Source organism: Chelonia mydas, chromosome 11 (genome assembly GCF_015237465.2).
Source record: "Chelonia mydas isolate rCheMyd1 chromosome 11, rCheMyd1.pri.v2, whole genome shotgun sequence".
NCBI classification, from domain to species: domain Eukaryota; kingdom Metazoa; phylum Chordata; order Testudines; family Cheloniidae; genus Chelonia; species Chelonia mydas.
Genome location: NC_051251.2, coordinates 14,886,889 through 14,912,960, shown reverse-complemented (window position 1 = coordinate 14,912,960; position 26,072 = coordinate 14,886,889). Strand labels below are relative to the sequence as shown.

The window sequence follows — 26,072 nt, the reverse complement described above, 5'->3', positions numbered from 1 at the left end:
GATGTCAAACTTGAGACTATAAGGCTTGATTTTCATAGGGTGGGTCCTGTGCTGAGCACTTTCTCAAAATCAGACTCCAAGCAATTTCTTTTTTACTTTCATAACTGATGTGGCAAACCCAGAGGCTATTAACTGCCAAACCAAGAGGTGCCAGGGCTAGGAACTGCCAAGTCTACAGTGCTAGGGCTCAGCCCTGGCACAAATTAAGCACTGCCTTGCTCACCTTGAACAGTACCTTACACCAGGAGTGGACCAGTTGAAATCAGTGGGATTACTCCTGCAATACAGTACAATGTAAGGAAGATACTAGTGAACAAGACTGAGCATATCAGAATCTGGCCTTAATATTGATATTACTCTGAGAGACAAAATGATGGGCTCAGATGCAGATGGTATCAAAAACATTGAGTTGTCCTCAGAGGATAACAGATTTCTTAACATGGAAACTTCCTAAGATGTATATGAAACTTTTCCAGTCCAAAACATAAATTCCCTGCAAACCTTCCTGTAAGATTTTAGTGCAGAGGATTTGAGACATTTTGATAAGAACTCAATAGCTGTTTGTTAAAATCCTCTGGTTAGTAATGATTGCTTGATATGAGACACGTAATTGGGAATGAATCTGTGGGATAGAAATGAGATATATGTACCTGAAGGAATGTCTATGGCATTTAACAAATGCCCAATGTCAGAGATAAAATATTAACATATGAACTAGGGGTTAAACCACAGTCTGGACCTGTCACCAAGCAATATCAATACCGTTTGCTGATTTTTAAAACTGCTGTTTGAAGGACAATTGAAAACAACTGAAAAAATGAAAAAAAGGCAGAAAGCAAGTATCTAACGATGGACTGGACAGCTGCAACTTTACATCCTCTAATCAATGTCTTTAAAGCAAGCTATTGTAAAGAGCCAAACAAATTTCATGTCTGCACAACATCATGTTTGGAATGTATGCAAACAACACCCACATGTGAGCAACTACCTAGGGCATAGTAGAGGTGGTCTTTGACTGAAAGTCAAATAAGGATTCCATCCTGGAAATTTAATCAAATTAACAATCCTTACTCACGCAAGTCATTGTACTGAATATAGTCTCTAAAGTGTAGTCTGGTTAAATGAAAGTCCATATGCAGGATTAAATTAGCTGTAACCCTTCCACATTCACTTAAAATGCAGAATCCCTCAGCAGACTGTCCAGAGTAAAACCAAATTATATGTAGAGGCTTGCAACAAATGCTTATCTGTCTAACCTCGATATGAAGGATCTGCATTTCAAATAAGCAGCTCCTTAAGTGACCACTTTAATGTATCCCCAAGGTTTCCAGCCTAAGATCTGCATTTTGCAAACTCTTACACATATGAGTAACCTTATTTATGCAAGTAGTTCCAAACCTTCCAAAGTTCAGAAGTTTTCATTTCTGGGAGTTTTGTTCAACAAGTTTGGATCCTTTCCTCCAAACTTTTTATTTTTTGTTCTGTCTCTTCTCAGATTTATTACCACACAAATAAAGGATGACACCACCTTTTCAATAACAGAGATTACGGTTTAGGTGAAATGTCCTTCCGCAGTCATTTTTCCCATCTCTTCAGATAGTGGTAAGACAACAGCAATAATACAAAACAATTTTGCTTATGGGAACTCTTTCCCTGTGTATGTCTCCCTTTTCTTTCCTATTCTTTTTTATATCCCTTTTCCTCTGAAAATTCTTGGCATAATTTATCCAAAGTATTTCTGGAGCAAGATGTTTGCAGTCAAGCAAAAGAATTGGCCAGCCCATTTGTTTACCCTTAGTTAGGGATGGAAACTTGTCAAGAATTAATGACTGGATCTAACAATGGGAAATTTTAAGATGGCAACCCTGAATCTTTGTGAAACCTTGTGAATATGTCAAATCAAATCCTCGTGTAGCTCCCATCATTTGGAAGGTTAGACTAGCCTTTTTAATTCTCATCTCACTGAGCCACAGGAGCTCTTCAAAACAAAAACTGAAAGGGGGAAAAATTTAATTTTGTTCTGCCTCCCACATCAGTAATTTTTATGAGAAGTTATATGTAATAGTTGTTCTGAAATTAACATAGCAATAGCTCTGTATAGTGTGATTAATCCACATTATAGCAAGGTATTATAGGCTGAAAATTATGTTGTGTGTAGCTATTAAGGCTTTTAAGACCACGTAGCAGTTATTGGTTTATGATGGCAAAGCCACCTGCTGTATAATTCTTGTACTATTTGTGCCACCTACTGGTCAAGAGTGCCTGGAGTAATCTTTATTCCAAATTGATAGAATCAATTGTTTGGAAGAGGATGGGGAGCTGAGAAGAAAGAGAACATTATAAGGAAAGGTCACATTGCCCATCACTTGGACTAAGGAGCAGCTGGGAAATCCAGCTGTCCAGTTGGAAAGTGCTGCCGGATAAAGATCCAGGCGCTCATGCACTGGAACCGATAGGCTCGAAAACTTGGCTGGTTGAGCAAGAACTAGCTGGCTCGTCAAGATTCAGGAGATTTGTGAGTTCTGGGAGCCCATCACTAGGGACAGACAGCATACCAGATGGTCAGTAAAGATCCAGGGCTCTAGCAGAAGATAGTACTGAAGGCACATCTGTGCCCATTCTCACAGCGTCTAGGAGACCGTATTTCTGAAAAGATCATGAATTTTAGCACCGTTAGTGGAAAATGCCTGAGTCCTTTCTACACTACCACTTTCACAGATACTATCATCGGCGGAGCTACACCTATTGGGAATCTTGGGTCTAAAAAATCCTAGAGCAGCCACAGTCGATGTTTATTTGTTGGCAAGAAGCTGAGTCAGTGTAGCAGCAGCAGTTTTCCCGATCTCACTTCTCATTGTTGCTGGTCTGACTGGCCTCTCCCGTCGATAGGATGAAACAGTGATATGCTGCCAATAAGGTTTTCCCAAAAATGTTTCCCTTGGAAACTTGTGTCAAACCTCATGTAATAAGGGTACACGTGATCACAGAGGTGAATGATGAGGGACTGGGGAATATATTCATTTATTTCCCCTACTTGAATTAAACACTTGTAACCAAGGAGGCAATGCCACTTTGCAAACAAGCTTACAGTAAATGCACTTTGTGAGAGAGGTTTATACTTAATTCCTGAAAATATAATACAGCTTGTTCATTCTCTGTAATCTGAAATATAGCAGGCGGGGAGGACTGCAGTTTGGAGTGTCTGTGGTGTGGATCACTGTGCATGGATGATGGGGGCGTGTAGATGCATTTGTGGTGTAGCTCACTGTGTGTGGATAATGCAGTGTGTAGTTGTGTCTGTACCGTGGGTCGCTGTGCGTGGATGATAGGGTGTGTGCGGGTGTGTCTGTACCGTGGGTCACTGTGCGTGGATGATAGGATGTGTGCGTGTGTCTGTACCGTGGGTCACTGTGCGTGGATGATAGGGTGTGTGCGGGTGTGTCTGTGGTGTGGGTCACTGTGCGTGGGTGACAGGGTGTGTGTAGGTGTCTGTAGTGTGGGTCACTGTACGTGGATGATAGGGTGTGTGTGGGTGTGTCTGTACTGTGGGTCACTGTGCGTGGATGATAGGGTGTGTGCGGGTGTCTGTAGTGTGGGTCACTGTGCATGGATGATAGGGTGTGTGCATGTGTCTGTACCGTGGGTCACTGTGTGTGGGTGACAGGGTGTGTAGGTGTGTCTGTACCGTGGGTCACTGTGTGTGGGTGACAGGGTGTGTGTAGGTGTCTGTAGTGTGGGTCACTGTGCGTGGATGATAGGGTGTGTGCGGGTGTGTCTGTGGTGTGGGTCACTGTGTGTGGGTGACAGGGTGTGTGTAGGTGTCCGTACCGTGGGTCACCGTGGGTCACTGTGCGTGGGTCTCTTACAGTAACCGGGTCGCTGAGATGTCTATGGGTGTGGATCCCATAAAGGGGTGGGCGCGGGATCCACGGGGACGACTCGAGGCTCGCTCAGGGGAGGTCCCTGCACCAGCCCTGGGGAGCAACGGCCCAGCTGCCCCTCAGCTTGGCAGCGCCTGTCCGGGGAGGCGAGGCCCCGCAGTCTCCCCCGTCACCCCGCTGTGAGCGGAGCCCGCGCAGCCCCACCCGGGCTCAGGGGGCGGGGCGGGGCGGGGCGGGGCCGGGCCCGGCAGGCCCCAGCCCGCTCCCCGAGCGCTGTGTCTCCTCCTGGCCCCTAGAGGCCGCTGCGGGCCGCGCGAGCGGGGGAAGCGCTTCCGGGGCGCCCCGGCCGCTCTGTGCCCGGCCGATCCCCACGTGCGGCGGCGGCGGCGGCTCTGCCGGACTCCGCGATCGGGGCGGGATGGCGGCGCCGGCGGCCGGGAACCTGCCCATGCGGCTGCTCCGCAGGAAGATCCACAAGCGCAACCTCAAGCTGCGGCAGCGCAACCTGGCGCTACAGGGGGCCGGGCCGCCAGGTACCGAGCCGGGCGGGGCCGGGCCGGGGAGCCGAGCCGAGCCGGGGGTGGCAGGAGCTGCCTCTGCCCGTCACGCTCCGGGCGCGGGGGGCGTCTCTGGAGGCCCGGCTCAGCCTCCCCCGCCAAGCCTCCGGGGTAGCGAGACGAACCCGCCGCGGCTGAGCCAGGAGCGATGGGCCCGGGGCAGAGCTCGGCCGCGGGCGGATGGCCGGGGCGGGTGAGGGCGGTCCCTGGGCCCTGCCCCGTTTCTCCGCCTGGAGCTCGCCGGGGGCCGGGGCGCTCGGGTGCCCCCGGCAACGCGTGGAGGGGCCGGGGCGATGTTCCGGCTCTCGAAACGGCCCGAGCTCGTTATTTGGTGGTCGGGGTAAATGGTAGTGCGGATCCAGGAACCGCGGTGGCCCTAGCCTCTCCTTTTCAAACGTGGCCCCTGCTGGTTAGCACGAGTGGTTATGAACGCCCTGCGGACACACCCTGAGCCCGCTTTCCAGAGGTGCGGAGCAGGCCCCTTGAAGTCATTTGGCGTTGTGGGTGCTCAGCTGCTCTGGGAACGAGGCCCTGATGAGCTCGTGTTGGACAGTCAAGACCCGAAGTTCACTTCGTTAGGGGCCACTCTTGAAAATGGAGGCGGTGTTGCAGATCTACTTGTTACTGGACCACAAGCTGAAACAGCTGCACCAACTTCTAAACCAGAGATAACTTTGAACTTGGTCTTCCATAGGTTTAATAAAGTATATGCCCAACTAGTAATCGCACCATCCTGGAATTGTGAATGGTCAGGGCTTCTGGAATTCTGCAGCTCCTAGTGTATTGGCAGGCTTCAAACTACTGGCTGTTATTAATACTATGCGCATTACCACCAGGGTAGAGTCCAGATGCGGTGATATTTGCTAGTGACTAATACCATTTCTGTGACCAATTCCAGTATTTTGATTCAACTGTAAATGTTCGGGATTTTTTTAATTGCCTTTCTCTTTTCTGTTCTTTGGATTTGCCATTCCTGCTTTCTCTAGTGGAGACAAGATCTGTGGATACCTCTGAGGAAGCTATGAACAATGTCATTTCTGAGGAATCAGTGGAGGAACTTAAAGTGAAGAATGTAAAGCAACCTCAACTAATCACTAATGGTGAAGTAGCTGCAGAAGCAAAAAATTCTGAATCGAAGAAGAAGAAGAAGAAGAAGAAAAGGCAAACTATTAACACGGAAGAGGGTATGTCATTTTCAGTCTTACTTAAAATGTTATTCTGAATTCCACCCTATGCTGGCAGTAGTATCTTTGAATGGACCTACAAAACTCCTCTAGTATAACCAACTTCTGCGAGCATTGATCTTGCAACTATTCGTAGGGTTGTCCTGAGAATTTTTGGAAAGTTTAGTGTGATGATTCCTAGGGGTTATATCCAGATGTGGCCAATTTTATGTAAACCATATGTTAGAAGACTTCTAGGTGCTCCTATCTCTCTGCTGCAAGAGGAGTGTTACCCAAAGGTTTGTGATGAATCTCTGAATACTTTACTGTTTAAGAGAGTTTTGAAGGGACAGGTATTTAAATAAACTGTATATGGTCATATGCCTTAGAATTAATCACAATACAAATAAAATCCTAACACATGTAGTTGTAAATGTTAATTAGTTATCACAGTCCCCTCTGAATTAAGATGATATTAAGCATTTAAAATTGAAATGTACAGAAAAGTAAGGAAGAGAGGTCAAGTAGTGTGACAAAGTGGTTAACAACTTTGTCTGATCTGGGATCAGAGTACAGGGGTCTTAGTGTCCTATGCTTAGTCTACCCTGCCTCTCCCACCACTGAACTATCCCTTACTGTGAAGGGAAGTCATACTGGTGAGGTAGTAGGCTGTAGCTCCCATACCATAGTTGGCTGGAAGAAAGTTTGCCTAGGGGCAATAAGGATAGCACTGAACCTCTGTCCTGAAAACTGGTCTGATGTCTTTTAAGGCTAGGTCTACTCTGTGAGTTAAAGGTGTGATTCCCCTACTCATGTATACATATATGTAGTAGCTCCATGAGATCTAGTGGAAGTGTAAATAGCAGTGTAGCCATGGTAGCTCAGGCAGTGGAGACGTGGCTGGGCTGTGCCAGGTACATACCCACTGGTTTCAGGCAGGTTTGTACTTAGCACAGCTAAGTTACTGTGAACGCCCTGCAACTGTTTATACTTTTGCTAGCTCTTATTGAGCTATCATGAGCATGTGTACGTGAGCAGGGGAATCGCGCCGCTAGCTTATAGTGTTAGACTTAATCTTAAAAAAAAGTCATGATTTTTACAGACCCCACGTGTCAGCTTGAATGACTCATGATCTTTGCTACCGATTTTTCCCTAAATTTACAACCTAAGTGATCTGTTTCCTATCTTCAAGGCTGCACTTGCAAATAGTTAACACTTGTAAAGTGCTAGGAGGTTCTCAAATTAATATAACTGCAAAGTAATAAGAACCTGAGTATCAGAAATATATTCCTGACAGCAAATGCTACGATAACAGAGAGAATATTTTCTCCAGGTTAGCTGGTGAAGCCCCACCACGTGACACTTTTTTTTTCCAATATCAGTCTGGACAAAGCATTAGAAAATACACTTAGGAATTGCACTGAAAGGCCTTATAATTCTCTCTCACCCTATAAAACTCATGCAGTAGAACTTGATGAATGATACCTATGGATACACTGGACAGCTTAAAGCAGTGCAGCTGCGCCACTATAAACTCTGTCATAGAATATCAGGGTTGGAAGGGACCTCAGGAGGTCATCTAGTCCAACCCCCTGCTCAAAGCAGGGCCGATCCCCAACTAAATCAACCCAGCCAGGGCTTTGTCAAGCCTGACCTTAAAAATATCTAAGGAAGGAGATTCCACTCTGGGGCACTCCACTTGATACCGGCTGCCAACTAGACATGGAGCCATTGATCACTACCCGTTGAGCCCCATGATCTAGCCAGATTTCTATCCACCTTATAGTCCATTCATCCAGCCCATACTTCTTTAACTTGCTGGCAAGAATACTGTGGGAGACCTTGTCAAAAGCTTTGCTAAAGTCAAGGAACAACACGTCCACTGCTTTCCCCTCATCCCCAGAGCCAGTTATCTCATCATAGAAGGCAATTAGATTAGTCAGGCATGACTTGCCTTTGGTGAATCCATGCTGACTGTTCCTGATCACTTTCCTCTCCTCTAAGTGCTTCAGAATTGATTCCTTGAGGACCTGCTCCATGCTTTTTCCAGGGACTGAGGTGAGGCTGACTGGCCTGTAGTTCCCAGGATCCTCCTCCTTCCCTTTTTTAAAGATGGGCACTACATTAGCCTTTTTCCAGTCATCTGGGACCTCCCCCGATCGCCATGAGTTTTCAAAGACAATAGCCAATGGCTCTGCAATCACATCCGCCAACTCCTTTAGCACTCTCGGATGCAATGCATCCAGCCCCATGGACTTGTGCTCGTCCAGCTTTTTTAAATAGTCCTGAACCACTTCTTTCTCCACAGAGGGCTGGTCACCTCCTCCCCATGCTGTGCTGCCCAGTGCAGTAGTCTGGGAGCTGACCTTGTTCGTGAAGACAGAGGCAAAAAAAGCATTGAGTATATTAGCTTTTTCCACATCCTCTTGTCACTAGGTTGCCTCCCTCATTCAGTAAGGGGCCTGCACTTTCCTTGACTTTCTTCTTGTTGCTAACATACCTGAAGAAACCTCTCGTTACTCTTAACATCTCTTGCTAGCTGCAACTTCAGGTGTTATGTGGCCTTCCTGATTTCACTCCTGCATCCCCGAGCAATATTTTTATACTCATCCCTGGTCATTTGTCCAATCTTCCACTTCTTGTAAGCTTCTTTTTTGTGTTTGTGTGCGTAGCCGTTCTAAGCTGACAGGACAGAGCTCTCTTGTCAACTTTTAATTAATCCACCCCCAACGAGTGGCTGTAGCTATGTCAGCGGCAGAAGCCCATCTGCCGACATAGTGCTGTCCACAATGGCGCTTAGGGCAGCGTAATTTACCTCACTCAGTGAGTGGCTTTTTCGCACCCCTGAGTGACATGAGCTATACTGACATAAGTGGTAGTGTAGGCATAGCCTCAATGTTTTTGCGTCTCATGTATGCAGTATTTATAAGTAAAGACTTATAAATTATTTTTAAATGAAAAACAAGTTGACATTCTATCTGCACAGTCACTTAAGGGAAATAAAGTAATCACTGAGCTTAAAATGTAAATGTATATTAATAGCTAGTGATTTACATATTATAACAGACCTGTTTTTCTCTGAGAGAACTGTATTCTAATGCATATTAAACAGTTATCAGTCTACTTGTTGAACAGGGATTCTGCTTTTTCATCTATTCTTAAAAAGAGAAAACATTTTACATTAAATACTCCATCCTACATATGTTAAAACATTTCAGTATTTCCTGTTAGGAACTTTGCCTTGTAGTTGATTTCCACAGTTAGCTGTGTACCCCCTGTCTTCCTGTTCAGGAGCACCTCTTCCCAACCTTTTACAGCACTTTACTGTATGTAACAACGAGTGTACAGTGAATGTAAACTAATATTTATATCCTATAGGTCTTGCTACCCAAATGCACTTGCCTGCTTTGCAAAGGAAAGGAAGAAACTTTAAACTGTGTGTTAAATTTTTTTATCCCTCCTTGGTTGGGAACACATTAACTGATGCAGTGCTGCCTGCCCTAGCCTGTGGAATGACTTCCTGAAACAATTTTTTTTCCTCCTCCCTATGAGTAGATAAAAAGCATGAACTAAAATGAAATCCCTGCTATATTGAAACTTGCATGAATGATTTATACTGGGGGAATAAATATCCCATTAGCTCCTTTTTTGTGATAGATATATTCTTTGCAACCATTATTAAGTGTGACTTGTTTGGTATGTTCATTCTCTCTAAAAATAAATTAATGGCAGGTACAGAAACTAAAAAAGCAAAGACTGAAGAACAAGAGGAAGATGCAGACACGGACGATGCAAAAGATAGCAAGGATCCTGAAGTAGAAGAAAATAATGAGGATCCTGAAGAGAGAGAAGTAATGGATGAGGATGCCGAAGGGCCCAGTTTACCTCTTGGTGTAACAGGTAACTTGTGTCAGAGTTTCCATATCTGTTTTTCTTTTTGCCTAGAGCAAGTTCTGAAACTCTTTAGAGTAAGTCTTTTTTCTTCTTCTTCAAACTTATGTACTTGAAGTTAGGTGTCTGACTCTAAACAGCCAAATTTGAAAGTTTTTGCCATAGGTTTTTCTTGTTAACGTTTGGCAGATATCTGATTCTTTTAAGTTGAAGCCACAAAAACAACAAGTCGTCCAGTGGCACCTTAAATCTGTTAGTCTCTAAATTGAATGATGATTTTCATTTGTGAGGGCCTGCTCTTTAAGAGGTTTTATGTCACTTACATGTTCGATTTGTCTTAGTTTCCCTGATTTTCCTTTTCTTATTGGCTTAATGATGAAGTGGTACTAACTTGCATAAGACAACACCGCTTGTAGTAATCAGATACAGTAACTTGAAACTTAACTTGTTAATTGCTAGATACATTTAGCCAAATAGCTAATGAAGGTGGGCAGGTTTTGAAGAAACAAGGTTGAGATGGTTGATGAACTATTTCTCTTCAGGTGCTTTTGAAGACACCTCATTTGCTTCACTGTCTGATCTAATCAGCGAGAACACGCTGAAAGGAATAACTGATATGGGCTTTACACACATGACAGAAATTCAACATAAAAGTATTAAACCCCTTCTGGAAGGCAGGTAAGAAATAGATTAAAAAAAAAGTGGAATTAAAATTCCACCTCAGTTTTATCTCCATGTGAAATGCAAACACCTTAAAAGTATATTGGGATTGCAATTCCTCCCTCGTACACAGACTGGCTTTAGAGCTCTCTGCTACTGCATTAATGAAAAATTCTAATAGAAATGCTTTGAAAGAATGAGGATTTCTGGTCACACATGAAACTATTGCATACTTTTGCAATTTAGTTTATGTATTAGTCCCTAATACTTATAGGTTATGTTCTCGCTTATTTGTCTATTTAGTCACTTTAATAATTGATGTCCTGCAGGTTCAGGGTCCCATCCCCCCACTCAGGGTTTTTACAAATAATGAACATTGAATTTGTTGTTTATTTGGTATTTCCATCTTGTGCATGTGTTATGTTTTGTTTCATTGTGTTCAAATTTTATTTAAAAATGTTTTTAAAAGTATTGGGATACAACCTATTTGGATTGTATGAGTTATAATATTTTTTTAGAAAGTCATGGGTTTTTTTAGTGATCATGTGTTTTAAGTACTTATATGGCCCCTGTTACCCAAGTAGGAGTGTCTTCCACATATTTCCCCAATATGTCCATGTAATTCCAAAGTAGAATTAATTTTTCATTTGCTTGCTTTCTTCCCAGCTTTCAGGAGAAAGTTTGGTTGATAGGCTTATTTGTTTGTTTTTTGTGTGAGTGTCCATGTTGTGCCTGTATGGTTTGTGTGAAGAAATGGAGGGAAAGCTCAGTAGAAATTAGTATTACATCTAGTTTTGAAAGTGGGGATCTCTGATCTTTGCTGTCTCTGGTGAGGTGAGTTCCATAGTGGAAGTCCAACCCCTGTTAAAGTTCTGTTTCTTGTTCCCATGGAACATAACTAGTGGAATGGCAGTCAGGCAGGGGAGAGAGTCTCTGAGCCAATCCCATAACAAGTTGACTGCTCTGGAGACCAAAGTTCTCTGCCTTGATTGGATGGTTCCAGTCACTGTTGACCAGGGCTGTTTTTGAATGGTTAAATACTTACCATTACCAAATCTGAGCTGTTAATTTTTTCCTCTATAAAAGTAACTAAAATATTAAATGCTGGTGATAATGTGAAAAACTAAATATTTTCTTCCAAATTGACACCTACAGAGATATTCTAGCAGCTGCAAAAACGGGCAGTGGCAAAACACTTGCATTCCTCATTCCTGCCATAGAGCTCATCTACAAGTTAAGATTCATGCCCAGGAATGGTAAGACTCTCTCTGTGCTTCTCAGTTAAGTTGACATCATTCTTAGGGAGAGAGGGAAGGATTACTTGGCTTAATTTTTGCTGAAATGAGCAACTTTTTTTCTAGGAACGGGTGTTCTGATTCTTTCACCTACTCGAGAGCTTGCCATGCAGACTTACGGAGTTCTGAAAGAACTGATGACTCATCACGTTCACACCTACGGCCTGATAATGGGAGGCAGTAACAGATCAGCTGAGGCACAGAAACTTGCAAATGGGATCAACATTATAGTGGCAACACCAGGTAGACTTCTGGACCACATGCAGGTAGGTAAAATATCAGGTAGCCTTATGTATTTACAAAACACAACAAAAAATCCCACCCATACGCAGTTTCTGTGGCTGACTTTGTGTTCATTAAAATCTTGTAGAACACCCCAGGGTTTATGTTCAAGAACCTGCAGTGTCTGGTAATTGATGAAGCAGATCGCATCCTGGAGGTTGGGTTTGAGGAAGAAATGAAACAGATCATAAAACTTCTACCAAGTAAGTAAAATCTGTGTCATTTCTAGAAGTCATGTTGCCTTCTGATCATGTTGGTCAAGGAAGGAGAGAATTAGGAGAAAAGGCTTTGGTATGGTAGTTTTAGTCTTGGAACGATTGTCCTACACTTTCTAATGCTTGTTCTGACACTGACACTGACACACACACACACACTTTCTAATGCTTGTTCTGACACTGACACACACACACACACTTTCTAATGCTTGTTCTGACACTGACACACACACACACACTTTCTAATGCTTGTTCTGACACTGACACACACACACACACTTTCTAATGCTTGTTCTGACACTGACACACACACACACACTTTCTAATGCTTGTTCTGACACTGACACACACACACACACTTTCTAATGCTTGTTCTGACACTGACACACACACACACACACACACATATATTCTTAATTCAGTATACAGTAGCCAGCAGAAACTTGTTATATTTTACCATTTATAGATGAGTCAACTTACCACTGGAGCACCCCCTCATGGCTGGATGTGGGCTAGCAGGCTCTCCTCCTAAAGCATCCCCTGCTGACAGTCTTTTTTGCCTGCAGTGGTCTGCTTCTTCTTGCAACTCAACCTTCTTGTCAGATCATGTTTAGTCCCACCCCAACAGGGATGATAAAGTCTAGCAAAAACAAATGTCTGATCCCTCCATCCAGTCTGCCACCCTCAATTCTGGGTCCAGTGATCCATGCTTCTTGTTGGTGCTTTTTTCTTTTTCTCAGGGCTTCTATTAGTCCATATCACATTTTCAGGGACTTTATGCCACCTTACCAGAGGCTGGTAGGGAAACCTAGCCTCTCACTACACTGGGTTCCAATTTAGGGACCCTAGGACAGGCAGTCCAGGTTCACTCCACCATACTCCTTGCTGTCTCCTCCCTGGACTTCTTCCTACCAAGCCCTACTGTGGACTTTCTCCTCACCTTACAAAATGCTTCCTATTTCATACAAGTCTTGTCACTCCCTACTACCAGGACAGAGACAGTAGCATTTCTCCCTGCAGCCCCCTTCTGCTCCAAACTTCCTCTCTTTATAGAACCCAGCTGGTTTCATCATTAATTAGGGTTGGCCCATCCTCCATGTGTCACCAGGTGGGTTAATTGGTCTCTCAGAACCACATTAACCCTTTTGTCACCTGTATGGGGTAGGCACTCTATCAGACCATCATTTATCTGAAGGGGACAGGCTTTTCATGGGCACCTTAAAGAAATAATTTAGCCCACAGAAGTTAATGTAAGAGGTGTCTTTCATTATTATCTAGGGCATCTTTCTGCCAGTGCAGGCTTGTTCCCTACAGTACAGTATTTTCTGACACAATTTAAATGTCGCACACTAAAAGGTTTCCATCCCTTCACTTGGGAGTCTCCTACACATGTTCAGAGACTGTACTTCAGGAAGTTTATCCTGATCCTTACCTAATTTTTTTTTTCCTTTTCTAAATTTCATGCTATTAGTCCTTGTATTGCTCTTTTATAGCAGGCAGTCTTTCTCAGAACCACTGAAGAACTCTTTCCTCTTAGAAACAGAGGAAAACATGAAACAAGTGCCTTTTAGTAAATATGCAATCTGTTGTATTTAAGAGTAGTAGCAACTGAATATGTAGTATGTAAAACCAAACATCAAAAGACGAGTAGAATAGTAGTTCATACTGGTAACTAGAGAGGCTAAAACTATAGGGAATCAATTCTGTGACTGTTCTTTGCGTCATAAGTAAAAGGGATTGTGCTTGATTTCTTCCCTACCCTCCCCCCCCAGTACATTTAGACAAGAGTGAAACATTGCAGGATCAGCGCCTATGTTTGTATCAGGCAATGGGATCCATGCAGGCAGCCCCTTATGCACCTGTGCACAGTCCCAGGGAATTCAGCAAGGCTCAGCATAGGCACAGGGGCTGTCCCATACAGCAAGAGTAATGTGTGTACACATGTAATGTATGGTGGTATGGTATAACCTCTGTACCATGAAATTAAATTTAAAAGGCAAAACTGTGTAAAACTGGTAAAAGAAATACTTTTTTGTGTAACATATTAGTTACCTTGTTGCAATGAATTTCAGAAGTTTTTCTGAGGAGACAAAAAAGTATTTGATATTTATGTGAATGAACAAATATACAGTTATACTAGCTAGAATTAAAATATGATCTGGTATGATTGTTATTTTCCGTGTAAACAGCAGTGCAAATTAATAGTAACATACCTCTGAAGGGAAAGGACTGCTTAGGGTTTATAGGTATTAAATATTTTTTAAAACAAGCATTTCTTTGTAGGTCATGTGTACTACAGAGTGTAAATCACATTGATAGTGGTTGTAGTAGAGACAGACAAGATATAGTAAAAACTATATTCGCCCACCCACTGAGGAAAACAGGCAAAACACACACCAGGAACCCCCCAACTGCATCTTGTGTCTCTACTATTTGCATAATCCTCTGCAAAAGTGAGATAATTTTTTATGAATTATTTCAGAGCGCAGACAGACCATGCTTTTTTCTGCTACACAAACCCGAAAGGTTGAAGACCTGGCTAAGATATCTCTGAAAAAGGAGCCACTGTATGTTGGGGTTGATGATAACAAGGAAACAGCCACAGTAGATGGTCTTGAACAGGTAAAGTTAAGCAGAAATACTAGTAAAAATAGATGCAATATGTGCACAAACTACTTCTAGACATCGATTTTTATGTGGATTCTATAAATGTAAAGTACAGTCTTAAAGTGCAGCTGGCCTTTGGTCATCCTGGTTGGACAACTGCTAGGAGATTGATTAAATCTCTCTGGTATTAACCACCTATAAGGAATTATTTACATTTAGTAGATGTTGCAAGATAAGCAATACCAACAGCTTTGGGATTAGAACGCCAGTTCACAATACTGTGAGGTGAGGAGGGCTGCTGCAGAATTTCAGGTTGTTACTTATCGCCTTTCCATAGATGCCAAAGACTTGATCAGTAGCAGAATTTGTTTTTAAATCATGAGCTTTGAAAAAAGTTCTGAATGTTAAGGACTTAGGAAATAGATAGATATTGTAAGGTGTGTTATTTACAGTGATTAAAAAAGTCTTTGAACATCTTTGTTGTTGTTATAAACAACGTAACTACTTCTTATCAATAATTCCCTAATATACTTCTTCATTAGATAATTTGTTAAGTATACTATATGGATGTCAGTTCCCAAGAAGGTGAGACTGGGAAAGAAGGGAACATAGATGTCTGAAAGTTTTGTTTAATGTTGCTGTGGAACCAAAGACTTAAAATATAAGTTTTAAAGCTCCATTTGCTGCACTGACTTAACTGAGTTATTTGAAACAAAAGCATATTTCATACATGTTTTAAATAACTGGCTTTGAATGATTTCCAGGGATACGTAGTGTGTCCGTCCGAAAAAAGGTTCCTTCTGCTGTTCACGTTCCTCAAGAAAAATCGGAAGAAAAAGCTGATGGTATTTTTCTCATCATGTATGTCTGTGAAATACCACTATGAACTACTCAACTATATCGACTTGCCAGTCATGGCCATTCATGTAAGTATTTTCTTCAGTGAATTTTTGAAAAACAGTTTTATTCTCTAGGTTGCCGTTTCAAAACCTGTTAAGTCTGAAAGTAACTGAAAGTTTTTACTCTCTGGCTTTTCCTTGGTTATCCCAGTCTAACAGAGACATATTATTATTGCAAAATCACTGGCATCCTTGCCGCTCTCAGGAGAGAGGGCTACAGTTTGAAAGGGCCCAGAGGCTGAATTTCATTACTGCCATTGATGCAACCCCTCTTCTGTGAGCAAAGAGAGGATTTTCAACTTCTAGGGGTTGTTCTTTTATAAAGACTGGATTCACCTTGTGGAGAAAAAATACTATTATGGGAATCTGTTGCCAAAACGCAAGTGCTCTGAAACAGATCTTTAATAAAGGTCAGCTAATCTGTTCAACAGCTGGGTCAGGCCTGAGTTCAGAATTCTGACATACCCGTGCCAGAGTTGATCTCTCAAACACCTAAAAAATAATTTTCCTAGGCTCATAACTTCCTGACTGTCTCAAGAAAATGCTCTGCTTCAGGTGCTTATGATATTGAAATCCAAATCCAGATATTCTGAACTGAGTTAAGAATAAGCGTGTATAATATCTGAACAACTTTTTATCTTGTGAAGTTACTGTGAACTGTAGATGGCCTTTATCAAAACTGGGGTGTATGGAGAGAGAATGTCAGTGCCGGAGTAATAAGTTAACCCTTTCAAACCAGCTTCCCCTTCAACCTGATCTTTTAAACATGCATCTGAAGAACAAGATTTCTGTCAGTGAGATGGAGTTGTGTGTTAAAAGGGCATTTTCCATCAAACATCCAGGTTAGAGATTCCAAGTTTGCTCACTGAAAATGATTTCATCATGCTTCCATATTGTGGAGATAGTGGAGCTTTTCATTGTCTCTGTGGAAATTAACGTTACTGTTGTTTTTAATTTAGCATTAGTCCTTGCTTAATAGTCTCCGCTTTACTAAGCAAACCACAAGAGTAGGTATTTATATTTGATAGAATTTGCAAAGAGGAAACAATAATTCTTTTTTGCTACATACTTCAGGCACCTCTTCAGTTGGTAAATTTTTTTTTAAATTTTGACTTCCATTGCATCCCCATTTGGATAAGTGTTTTTATTTTGTTCTATTATCACAACTGCAGCCTTAAATAGTTGAGAATATGGACTAATTGTATATTTGATTTAAGGTGATAAATACTTTATGAAACAAACATAATTGAGGAGTTAACTCACCTCAGTGTGTGGTGTTTGTTTTGGGGGTTTTTTTTGGTCCTGCTAAGGTCTTTGTGCTGCATTCTGAATGGAAGTGCTAAATCGGAGGAATCTTATCTACTATTTCTCTCTAATCTTGCAATTGTTACTGTTTTACTCTCTGATTCTTCAAACAATTAGGCATGTCCTTAACTTTAAGCCCTTGAATAGTCCCATTGCATTGTGTGTTCCAAGGATTGAGCACTTATTGCTTTAGAATGTACAATGTAACCTCCTCCAAAGTAGCATTTATGTGGCTCTGTGCTGTACATCAGCCTGCTTTGTTTATGCACTATGAAAATGGTTCTGCTTTTAAAAGCCATGGATGCGTGGGTAGGTATGAGTCGGTTAGATGGAAAGATGCTTCAACGCATTGTTTTAAATCTTCTTAGTGTAACCACAGTGTATGAGAATATATTTCTTTGTGTACATGTAAAGCTACAATTCTGAAGGCTGATTTGCAGAATTTTTGTGGTTAACTAATTCAATCCTGAATATGTTTTCTCCTAGGGCAAGCAGAAACAAACTAAACGGACCACCACATTTTTCCAGTTCTGTAATGCAGATTCTGGAATATTGTTGTGCACTGATGTAGCTGCCAGAGGACTGGATATTCCTGAAGTTGATTGGATTGTCCAGTATGACCCTCCAGATGACCCTAAGGTAACTTGTCTCCTGCAAATGCTTCTGATGTCTCTCTTACCTTCCACGCTTTTGGAGAAGTATGGACTTAATTACCCTTCTACAGGAAACTGTTAGGCTCAGGCATGGTTTGCATCCAACAACTGACTTTCTATTGTTGTTCCTGGAAAAAAGCTTGATTTTACAATTCACGTGCTGAATGCACCACTTATTTGAAGTATTCAGCATGCTTCTAAAATGATTGCCGGTTGGGAAAAGCACTGTGTCCTTAGACTTAATACTTAGTTAATTCTAAAAATGAGTCAAAAGAAGTATAGGGTTGTATACTTGCCCTTAAGTCCCCCTGACAATTTTTGTGAGTTTTTTTTTTTTAAAGTCACTATTTTCCAGTTTCGTTTTTCTTCCTGTTACTGTGTGAAAGACCCATACAAACAACTGCACTAAGTAATCAAACTGGGGGGGGAAAAAAAGGCAGAAAAATTACTAACAGTAATCATAGGTATTGGTTATACCAACAATAAGTAAAATATTTTCAAATGGATTTTTTTAATTGAGTGTCTCTTCATCAAACCTAGTGCTTCAGGTTTGCAGCGCTTGATTTCTTTATCAGTAGATTTCAATGTGATGAGCGGAATTTACAGCATTATGGATGAGAGACTCCATAGCTATATTACTATTAAGTTTGTTTTTCTGTTAGGCTATTCACATTTGCAAGAGTCAAAAGCAGATCCCATTGACCCAGGACCTTGAATCAGGGCATGGAAATATTTATTTTGCATGTTGTTAAATGTTGAGCTTGACCATCATCTGTACTGATATTAGCATATTCTGGAGATAGTAATAGTGTTTGTTTTAAAGAAATTACTTGGCGTAAGAATTTTTATTTCAAATTATTACATTTTTAACTATTCTTTTTCCAAAAAGGAGTACATTCATCGTGTTGGTAGAACTGCCAGAGGTATAAATGGCAGAGGACATGCTCTACTCATTTTACGACCAGAAGAATTGGGTTTCCTTCGTTACCTAAAGCAAGCCAGGGTAAAGTCGTGTGTAGTATTTTACTATGCTGCTGGAATATTTTGATGTAGAAACTGTAATGATTAATCAAGTGTTTCAGTATTTTAACCGAAACCCATTTTATTGCTTAGAAAATGTTTAACTGAATAATTTAATAGAAATGCAAGGTGGCCAGCGCAATAGAAACTACATAATCATTTAAATTCCAGGGTAGCTGGAATCATGTGACAGTACAGCTTAATGATATGCTGTAAAAGGGAAAAATGTTTGAGAGAGTCCTCTACCAAAGCCACTAGGTACGTGGTGCTCCGACAAAAACAAGAAAGACGCAACCCTGGTAATATATTCTTAAAAGTCTCTATTTTAAGAAATGGCAGGAAAAAAATCACAAGTTTCAGTCCGTAGTATATCAAAAGGCAGGACAGCTGCTAAATTTACCAATTCCTCATTTGTTTTCTCAGTCCTGAGTCACTGCCATATTTCATTTCCATAAAGAAGAAATGTCCCTTCAATGATGTGCTCTGATTAAAAACCCGATAGTTCTAGAGGAGCAGGAAAGAGACTGAAATGCCTTCAAAATCCCTATCTCAAGCCTTTATTCATATAGAAAAAGTGGTTCACACTTTCCATCGTTTTCAAGTTCAGAACCTTTCTGTGGAAAACCCACTATTCTCACCCTGGTGATAGAATGCTTTGCACCAAAAAGCCCTGCAAAAATACTTACTGGAACTTTTAAAGGACATTGTTTGAATAATGAGAAGAAGTCAACTATCTGCATATTTTTAACTTGCCTTCCTTTCTGACTTGTTTACATTTGAACATTTTGCTATTTTAATCATAGTTAAAGTGGCAAAACGACATACTGTGGACCACAGTTATATGGATATAAGTGTTTATACCAGTATAAGATATTATACTAGTGTAACTGTGTCCACACAAGGGCATATTACCAGTATTACAATTATAATTGCTTAGCTAGCAGTCATAGTTATACCAGTATAACTTTTTCTAGTGTAGATGGGGGCCTTAGTTACCGTTTTCTTTAGGTGAATGCTGTAACTCTTACTTACACTTTCTTATATAGGCTATATAATACTGTGTAAGAGTTATCTAAACACCCTTTTTTTTTCTTTTCTTTTTTTTGGTAGGTACCATTAAGTGAATTTGAATTTTCCTGGTCAAAAATTTCAGACATCCAGTCTCAGGTATAAAGTTATTTCATATTAGTTCTCTGGATTTTTACATGAAAATGATTATAGGTATAGACTAGCCTGCTCTTACAAAGCAATGGAAGGTTTAAAGAAATTGTGGAAATGTGCTTACATGATTTGAAAGATTCCTCTAGATATTTGCTCTTAAGTGCTAAGCCCTCATGTCATTATGGCTGTCCATGACTTTATGATGACACCATGTTATAATTTCAGATACACTGTTTCATTTGAAGTATCAAATTCTGCCCTCATAACATACAAGTAACCTGTCATTGACTTCAGTGAGAATGAATATATGCCTGTTTAGAAACAGGTGTTTTTCTTTTTTATAATATGACAGTTTAATCTGCCATAGTAATTTTAAGTATGCCTTTGACTTTATAAACAGAGGTTTATATTTGTGGATAACGCATGTATACCTAGCACAATAAATGTAGGGTTTTTTTGCCCTTACTGAATAAATGTACTGTGTTCCATTTACTTGCAATGTAGTACTTCATAAAAGGATTACTCTGTACCTCTACAGGAACAGAAAAATCTAGAAATGACATTTGTAAATTCTGCTGTTTAACTGGCCTGATTTACATGCTATCATAATGCAGTGGAAGATAGATTTCTTTAATGTTCAGATATAAGGTCATGATCATGGCGTAGGAATCTAAGTAGACTAGGCTTTTTTTGTAAATGTGGAAAAAATTCCATGTTGTATGTACATACATTCAGTAATAAAAATGACTAATTTGAATTAAAATTTAGAAAAAAAGATTTTAAAATTAGGAGTGAGCTGTTTTTTAGTTAATATATAAATTCTGTTTTTATGCACTATATAAATTCAATATTTATGCACTATATAAATTCTAGTTTTATGCAATAATTTTTCTATAAATATGGTTTTTCAATTGGCTTGAAATCCTGAGTCAGCAAGGTCATGGTTTAACCCAGAGTGTCAGAACTGATGAGCTCACCATTCAGTTTGTGTTCTGCTTAAGTTGAATTGAATTTCAGAGAAATGCTCTGTTTATTTTTCAGAAGGTTGTCACTTTTGATTCTAAATGCAGAAACTAGTGAAGCAGTGTATTTGGGCATTGGTGGGTTTTTGGTCTATTATTTTTGTGGAATTTTGCCATCTCTTCTGAATATTTGTGGTTAGTTGGTCTTAATCATTCCATTGTATAAAGATTTATAAAGCCATTTTGCAGTAACTAAAATTTCAAATAACCAACACTGAAAGGACTTTTAAAAATCCTATTTAAATAAAGGCATTGAGTCAGCCCTTCCAAAAAGATATTCATAGTTACATGTAATTCGTATGTTGTGACATAAATGAATGTCATTATTTCTAATATAAATTAATGCATACCTAAGGTCAAAATGGACACATTCAAATCTAGAGGAACAGCACCATGGAGAACAATAAGTCTTGTCAATGCTAAATAGTAAAAACCTTCGATTTAAGGAGAAAATTCAGATATGCATCAAGGGAGAAGCTAACATTGCCTCTTTTAGTGGTAGAATCTAGCAACATATGCATCTCTTCGTAGACTGATACAGTTTTGATATTATAATATCTGCCAACCACCTTTGTCCATGAATTCCAAGCTCCCTAGTTTTAAGATTTGTACCACTTTAAATATAGCTATAAAGTTAAGCTAAAGAGAGTGCATTCAGACAATATAACTCATTACTTTTGCAATACTTTTTAAGGTTACTTTTTGAGGGTATGTAAGATAATTCAATTTGTTTTTTCCTCTGATTTATAAAAATACATTGATAAATTTGTATTTTGCTCTAATAGTTCAATTTTACTGAAGTGAATATTCTGGTTAATGTACTCATTGCAAATTCCAAGCAAAATGACATATTTGCTGTATAATTTATAAATGGGTTACAGCCATAATTGGATACAACGGTCTTGCCTTTCTTTTTCCAGCTTGAAAAATTGATTGAGAAGAACTATTTCCTTCACAAGTCAGCCCAGGAAGCATACAAAGCATACATTAGAGCTTACGACTCCCACTCTCTGAAACAAATCTATAACGTCAATAACTTGGATCTACCCAAAGTTTCCCTTTCATTTGGTTTCAAAGTCCCTCCGTTTGTTGATCTCAGTATCCTTTTATCGCAATGTGTCAAAACTAATTTATCTATCTGCTTAACATTTCTAATGTGCACATCACTGAAGTATCTAAGTGCAAATGATAGTTTTACTATCAATTATCTAAGGATGTTCTAACCCTAAGAGAATAGTTTTAAGGAAGAAGTTAACCAGTTATTTTGCCAGTGTTAATATTTGTTCATGAGTATGTCTGTATGGCAGGGAAAGAATAACAACATTTTAATTTTTGCATATATAGTGGATCTGGGAATATTACATGTATATTCTTGAGAGTAATTTTCTCTTTTACTAATGTGGGATTTGCACAATGAGATACATACTTCAATGTAATGGTTGTGGCCTATCGTCTAGGGGAAAGAAAAGTATAGGGACTGCTTCTCAAATTTTCAGAATTACTGGTGGTAAGGGCTCACCCATTTATAGCTTTAGTGTGATCCATAGTATGAGAAGGAACAGAGTTAAACAATTTGGATGAAGGAAAAATAGAAAACAATCAATGGAATGACAAGCACTAGGTGAGTGTTTAGTTTGACAAGTTTTCTCCACCCTTGCCTTGCATCCATTAAGTTTTTGCTCTGTAAAATGCCATGAACACTGTGTTGTTCTTTTCCCCTGAAAACATCCCACCATAATGAAAAGTGTGACAATTAAGTTGGTTTAATGTTTGTTGTGTGTATTCCTTAACCAAAAATTCCCAGATGTGAACAGCAGCCAAGGTAGAAGATTTCAAAAAAGAGGCGGAGGTGGAGGATTTGGTTACCAGAAATCCAAGAATGTCCACAAATCCAAAATCTTCAAACACATTAACAAGAAAAAGTCAGACAGCCGGCAGTTTTCTCGTTGAAGCTGTCCATTGAAATGGCTTTTGTCATTAAAATAGACTCTCTCTTGGTGAAAATAATCTTACAGATATTTCCTTTGCAAACTGCTCAGGTTTAAGCTGTGCTCTGTTTAAACTTTAAAATTTTACATTTTGTTTCTGGGTATATCTTATAACTCATTTCAAAAGCATTTACATAGGAGAAAACAGACTAGGAAAACTAAGTGGTTTTGGAAACTTTAGCTGCAAAGGAGAGGATAGCTGGATATAACCTTTTTTACTATAAGTTAAACAAATTGTTCCTGAAAATAGAACGCATTTTTCAGTGTTTTTTTCTATAACATATTCTCCCTTTCTTCCTCACTTCACCCTCTAAGCACCCATCAAAAAAAACAATTCTGAATACAGTATGGTTGTGCATAGCAAGAGTCCTTCAGAGTATTCAAAAATTAAAGGGGACGGCAGGTCACTGAGACTATTTTTACAGCACAAAATAAAAGATCCTTGTTAACTTGGGTCACTGGTCTGCTTTATAAAGCTACAAAACTCATTGCTTTTTCTAGTAAATACAATGAAGAATATGAAAATTCTTGATGAACAGAGAATTTCTATGAGCATAATGTGTTTTTAAACCATCAAGGAAAACACTTTTGATCTGTGTATCAGAGTACAAAGGCAAGACTAGAAAAGCACACTTAATAGTATATATTATGTGACCTGCTTGAACTGCTTTTTGATATTATGTTAATATGCTAATTTATATTCCAGAGGAGCAATCTGTTTGCTTCAGCATCTTCTCTCAAATTTACATTTAAATTTAACCATCTCATATAATTTCTAAAATATATTCTGTTAAAACAAGAATATGCAAATAAAACGATACACCTTAATTTAATTTGTAGTATCCTTTATGCAGAGGGTACAACAAGAACTGTTGCAGCTATATTTTGTAACAGTGAATTATTTTTTAGTAGCCATTCCTTGGATCAGGGATGAGTAAAGCAAAAGATGTAGTCACAGAATTGAGAGAATGCAACACAGTGTGTGTAAGATTTAGAAAAGTGAAGTAGAGTGTAAATATAGGGAGATCTTGGAATGAGAAGTGGAAAAGACAGAAAATACAGGGGAAGATATAGAATATACATTATTGGGAAGGATGTGAAGGGGAGATAATGAGGGGGTGACGGGTAACCCGTTACAGTTGTAAGAGCGAGGGCAGTAAATTGATTGACAGTATTACAATTAAATACTTTGCACAGTGGACAATACACAACTGACTTAGTCCTTTAAATTGCAGAGTAGGGCAGGGCACGTATTTTCACTCTGGTGGATAGATTTAATCATTGGGCTAATCATCAGCTATTTTTCATGTTTCTCCACAATACCACTGCACTAATAGATAAGTAGTATTCTCGTAAGGCCATTGTGAGGTAGGGAAATAGCATTATCCCTCTTTCAAAGATGTTAACTGACTTGCCTATGCTTCTACAGTAAGTCAGTAAAAAAAAAATCAGAACCACAGTATCCTGATTCCATACCCCAGCAGCATATCTCTGTTTGTAGCAGCTCAAATTTCATTTTACCCTCCCCACCACTCCCAAAATTAGGTAGGAATTTCCCTGACAGACATTCAGTTTTTCAATCTTAATACTGATGTATAAAAGTGAACTGATTGTGAGTGTGTTAATTTGCATATAGCTAATTCACTAAAACAGGCTATACGTTTTTAAATTAGCAAGTCAAACGTAAAAGTGAGACACTTTGTGTAAGAAGGCTTGACTCCTTTGTTTTATGGAGTGAACAGATTAGTGTTGAGGGAAGGAGCGTGACCATTCGATTATCACTACTATCCTATAAATAATTAAACACATACCTGTAGCACTATAAACATTTAAGTTTGGATTTCTCCTGATGCATCAAGTTGTTTGGATTTAAAGGCTTAAAGCTTCAGCTTCACTGATTGCAATGAGGAGCAGAAGCTGTTCTTTAAATTAAAACTGCATTGATCAGATCTCTCTCTCTCTCTCTCTAATACCTAGCACAGTGGGGCACCGATCCTTGACTCCAGGTGATATCCTTATACTTAATTGTTGAAAAATTCTCTAACATGTTTTAGAAATACCTATGAAGTATATAACACCCGGGTTTGTCTACATGTGAAAGTTATACCAATTTAACTTAAGGTCTCTTTGAAACGTTCAAATGGCTGTGTGGACACTTACTTCAGTTTAGCTTAAATTGGCTGGGAATAGGTTTAAGCAAAACTGCAAAAAGCCCTTCTTAAACCAAAGTAAATATCCACCAGGGTTCTACAGTGGTTTAACTAAGGCCATCTCTACGCTACAAAATTGTCAACCTAACTTACGTCGGCATACAGCTGCCCCAATAATTATATCGCTTGTGTGTTTCTACACGAGGGGTCGGCAACCTTTCAGAAGTGGTGTGCCAAGTCTTCATTTATTCATTCTAATTTAAGGTTTCACATGCCAGTAATACTTTTTAACGTTTTTTTAGAAGGTCTCTTTCTATAAGTCTTTAATATATAACTAAACTATTGTTGTATGTAAAGTAAATAAGGTTTTTAAAATGTTTAAGAACCTTCATTTAAAATTAAATTAAAATGCAGAGCCCCCGGCCCAGTGGCCAGGACCTGGGCAGTGTGAGTGCCACTGAAAATCGCTTGCCATAGGTTGCCTACCCCTGGTCTACACTTTGCTCCTTGGGACGGTGGTGCGCATCCTTACCAGGAGCACTTGTATCGATTTTACTGTCAGTGTGGGGCATTGTGGGATGGTTCATGAAATCCAGTAACAGTCAACATAAGCAACGCCGTGTCTACAGTGATGCTGTCGACCTCATTACATCAACCTTGACTCTATGCTGCTGATGGAGGTGGAGATAAGTCGGCATAGCAGGGCAGTTACATCAGCGGAAGAGAAATTTAAGTGTAGACACCTCCATAGTTAGGTCGCAGTAAGTTGCCTTGTATCGATTAACTCTGTAGTGTAGACCAGATTTAAAACAGATCTAAGTTAAACTGGTGCAACTTGTGTGTGTAGACAAGGTCTCTGTATTTCAGAGGTAAGCAGCTTTACCTAAATAGCATGGCCTCCATCACCATAGTACCTGAGGACTTCCCATGTATTTATGCTCACAACAGTTCTGTGGTGACATAATATCCCCAGTTTTAAAAATGGGAGCTGAACCCAGAACTCCTGTATTAGCCACAAGACCCTTTTTCCCTCTAATATTTTCAGAACTGAATGTTGTCAGTGACCAATGTTTCACTTTTCCTTCATACAAAGAAAGTTGTCTTATTCAAATCTAGTTTTTAATACTGGAAGGCAGTCTCACAGAGTGTGTGTGTTATCCTAAATTTTTCTTTTCATTAGCTTAAAACTATTATTCCTAGTTTTATCTCCTTTTGCTTTCCTAAACAATTCCTCTCTCTCTTTGCTGAAGTCAACGGGAGTTTTGCCACCGACTTCAGTGGGACCAGGATTTCACCCTTAGTTCCTAATCTTTTCTCAGCTGT

The 26,072-nt window shown here is 39.9% G+C and overlaps 1 protein-coding gene across 4 annotated transcripts; it reads left to right on the top strand.

The window, feature by feature from the left end:
• The first annotated feature begins 4,164 nt into the window (after positions 1-4,164).
• DDX18 (DEAD-box helicase 18) lies at positions 4,165-23,427 on the top strand. 4 transcript variants are annotated; one of them, XM_043525573.1, is made up of 14 exons: positions 4,165-4,414; positions 5,425-5,622; positions 9,334-9,501; positions 10,035-10,170; positions 11,308-11,408; positions 11,514-11,713; positions 11,818-11,932; positions 14,427-14,566; positions 15,316-15,477; positions 17,242-17,394; positions 18,298-18,411; positions 19,539-19,595; positions 21,532-21,709; positions 22,416-23,427. In XM_043525573.1, exons 1-14 carry the CDS (start codon positions 4,300-4,302, stop codon positions 22,559-22,561), a joined length of 1,983 nt encoding a protein of 660 aa, XP_043381508.1. In that variant the 5' UTR covers positions 4,165-4,299; the 3' UTR covers positions 22,562-23,427. The 4 variants fall into 4 exon arrangements, with proteins under 4 accessions (XP_043381508.1, XP_037768390.1, XP_037768394.1 ...); XM_037912462.2 differs by having other exon boundaries at positions 4,172-4,414; positions 21,532-21,795; positions 21,844-22,444; XM_037912466.2 differs by lacking the exon at positions 4,165-4,414 and adding an exon at positions 4,491-4,631.
• The last annotated feature ends 2,645 nt before the right edge of the window (positions 23,428-26,072 follow it).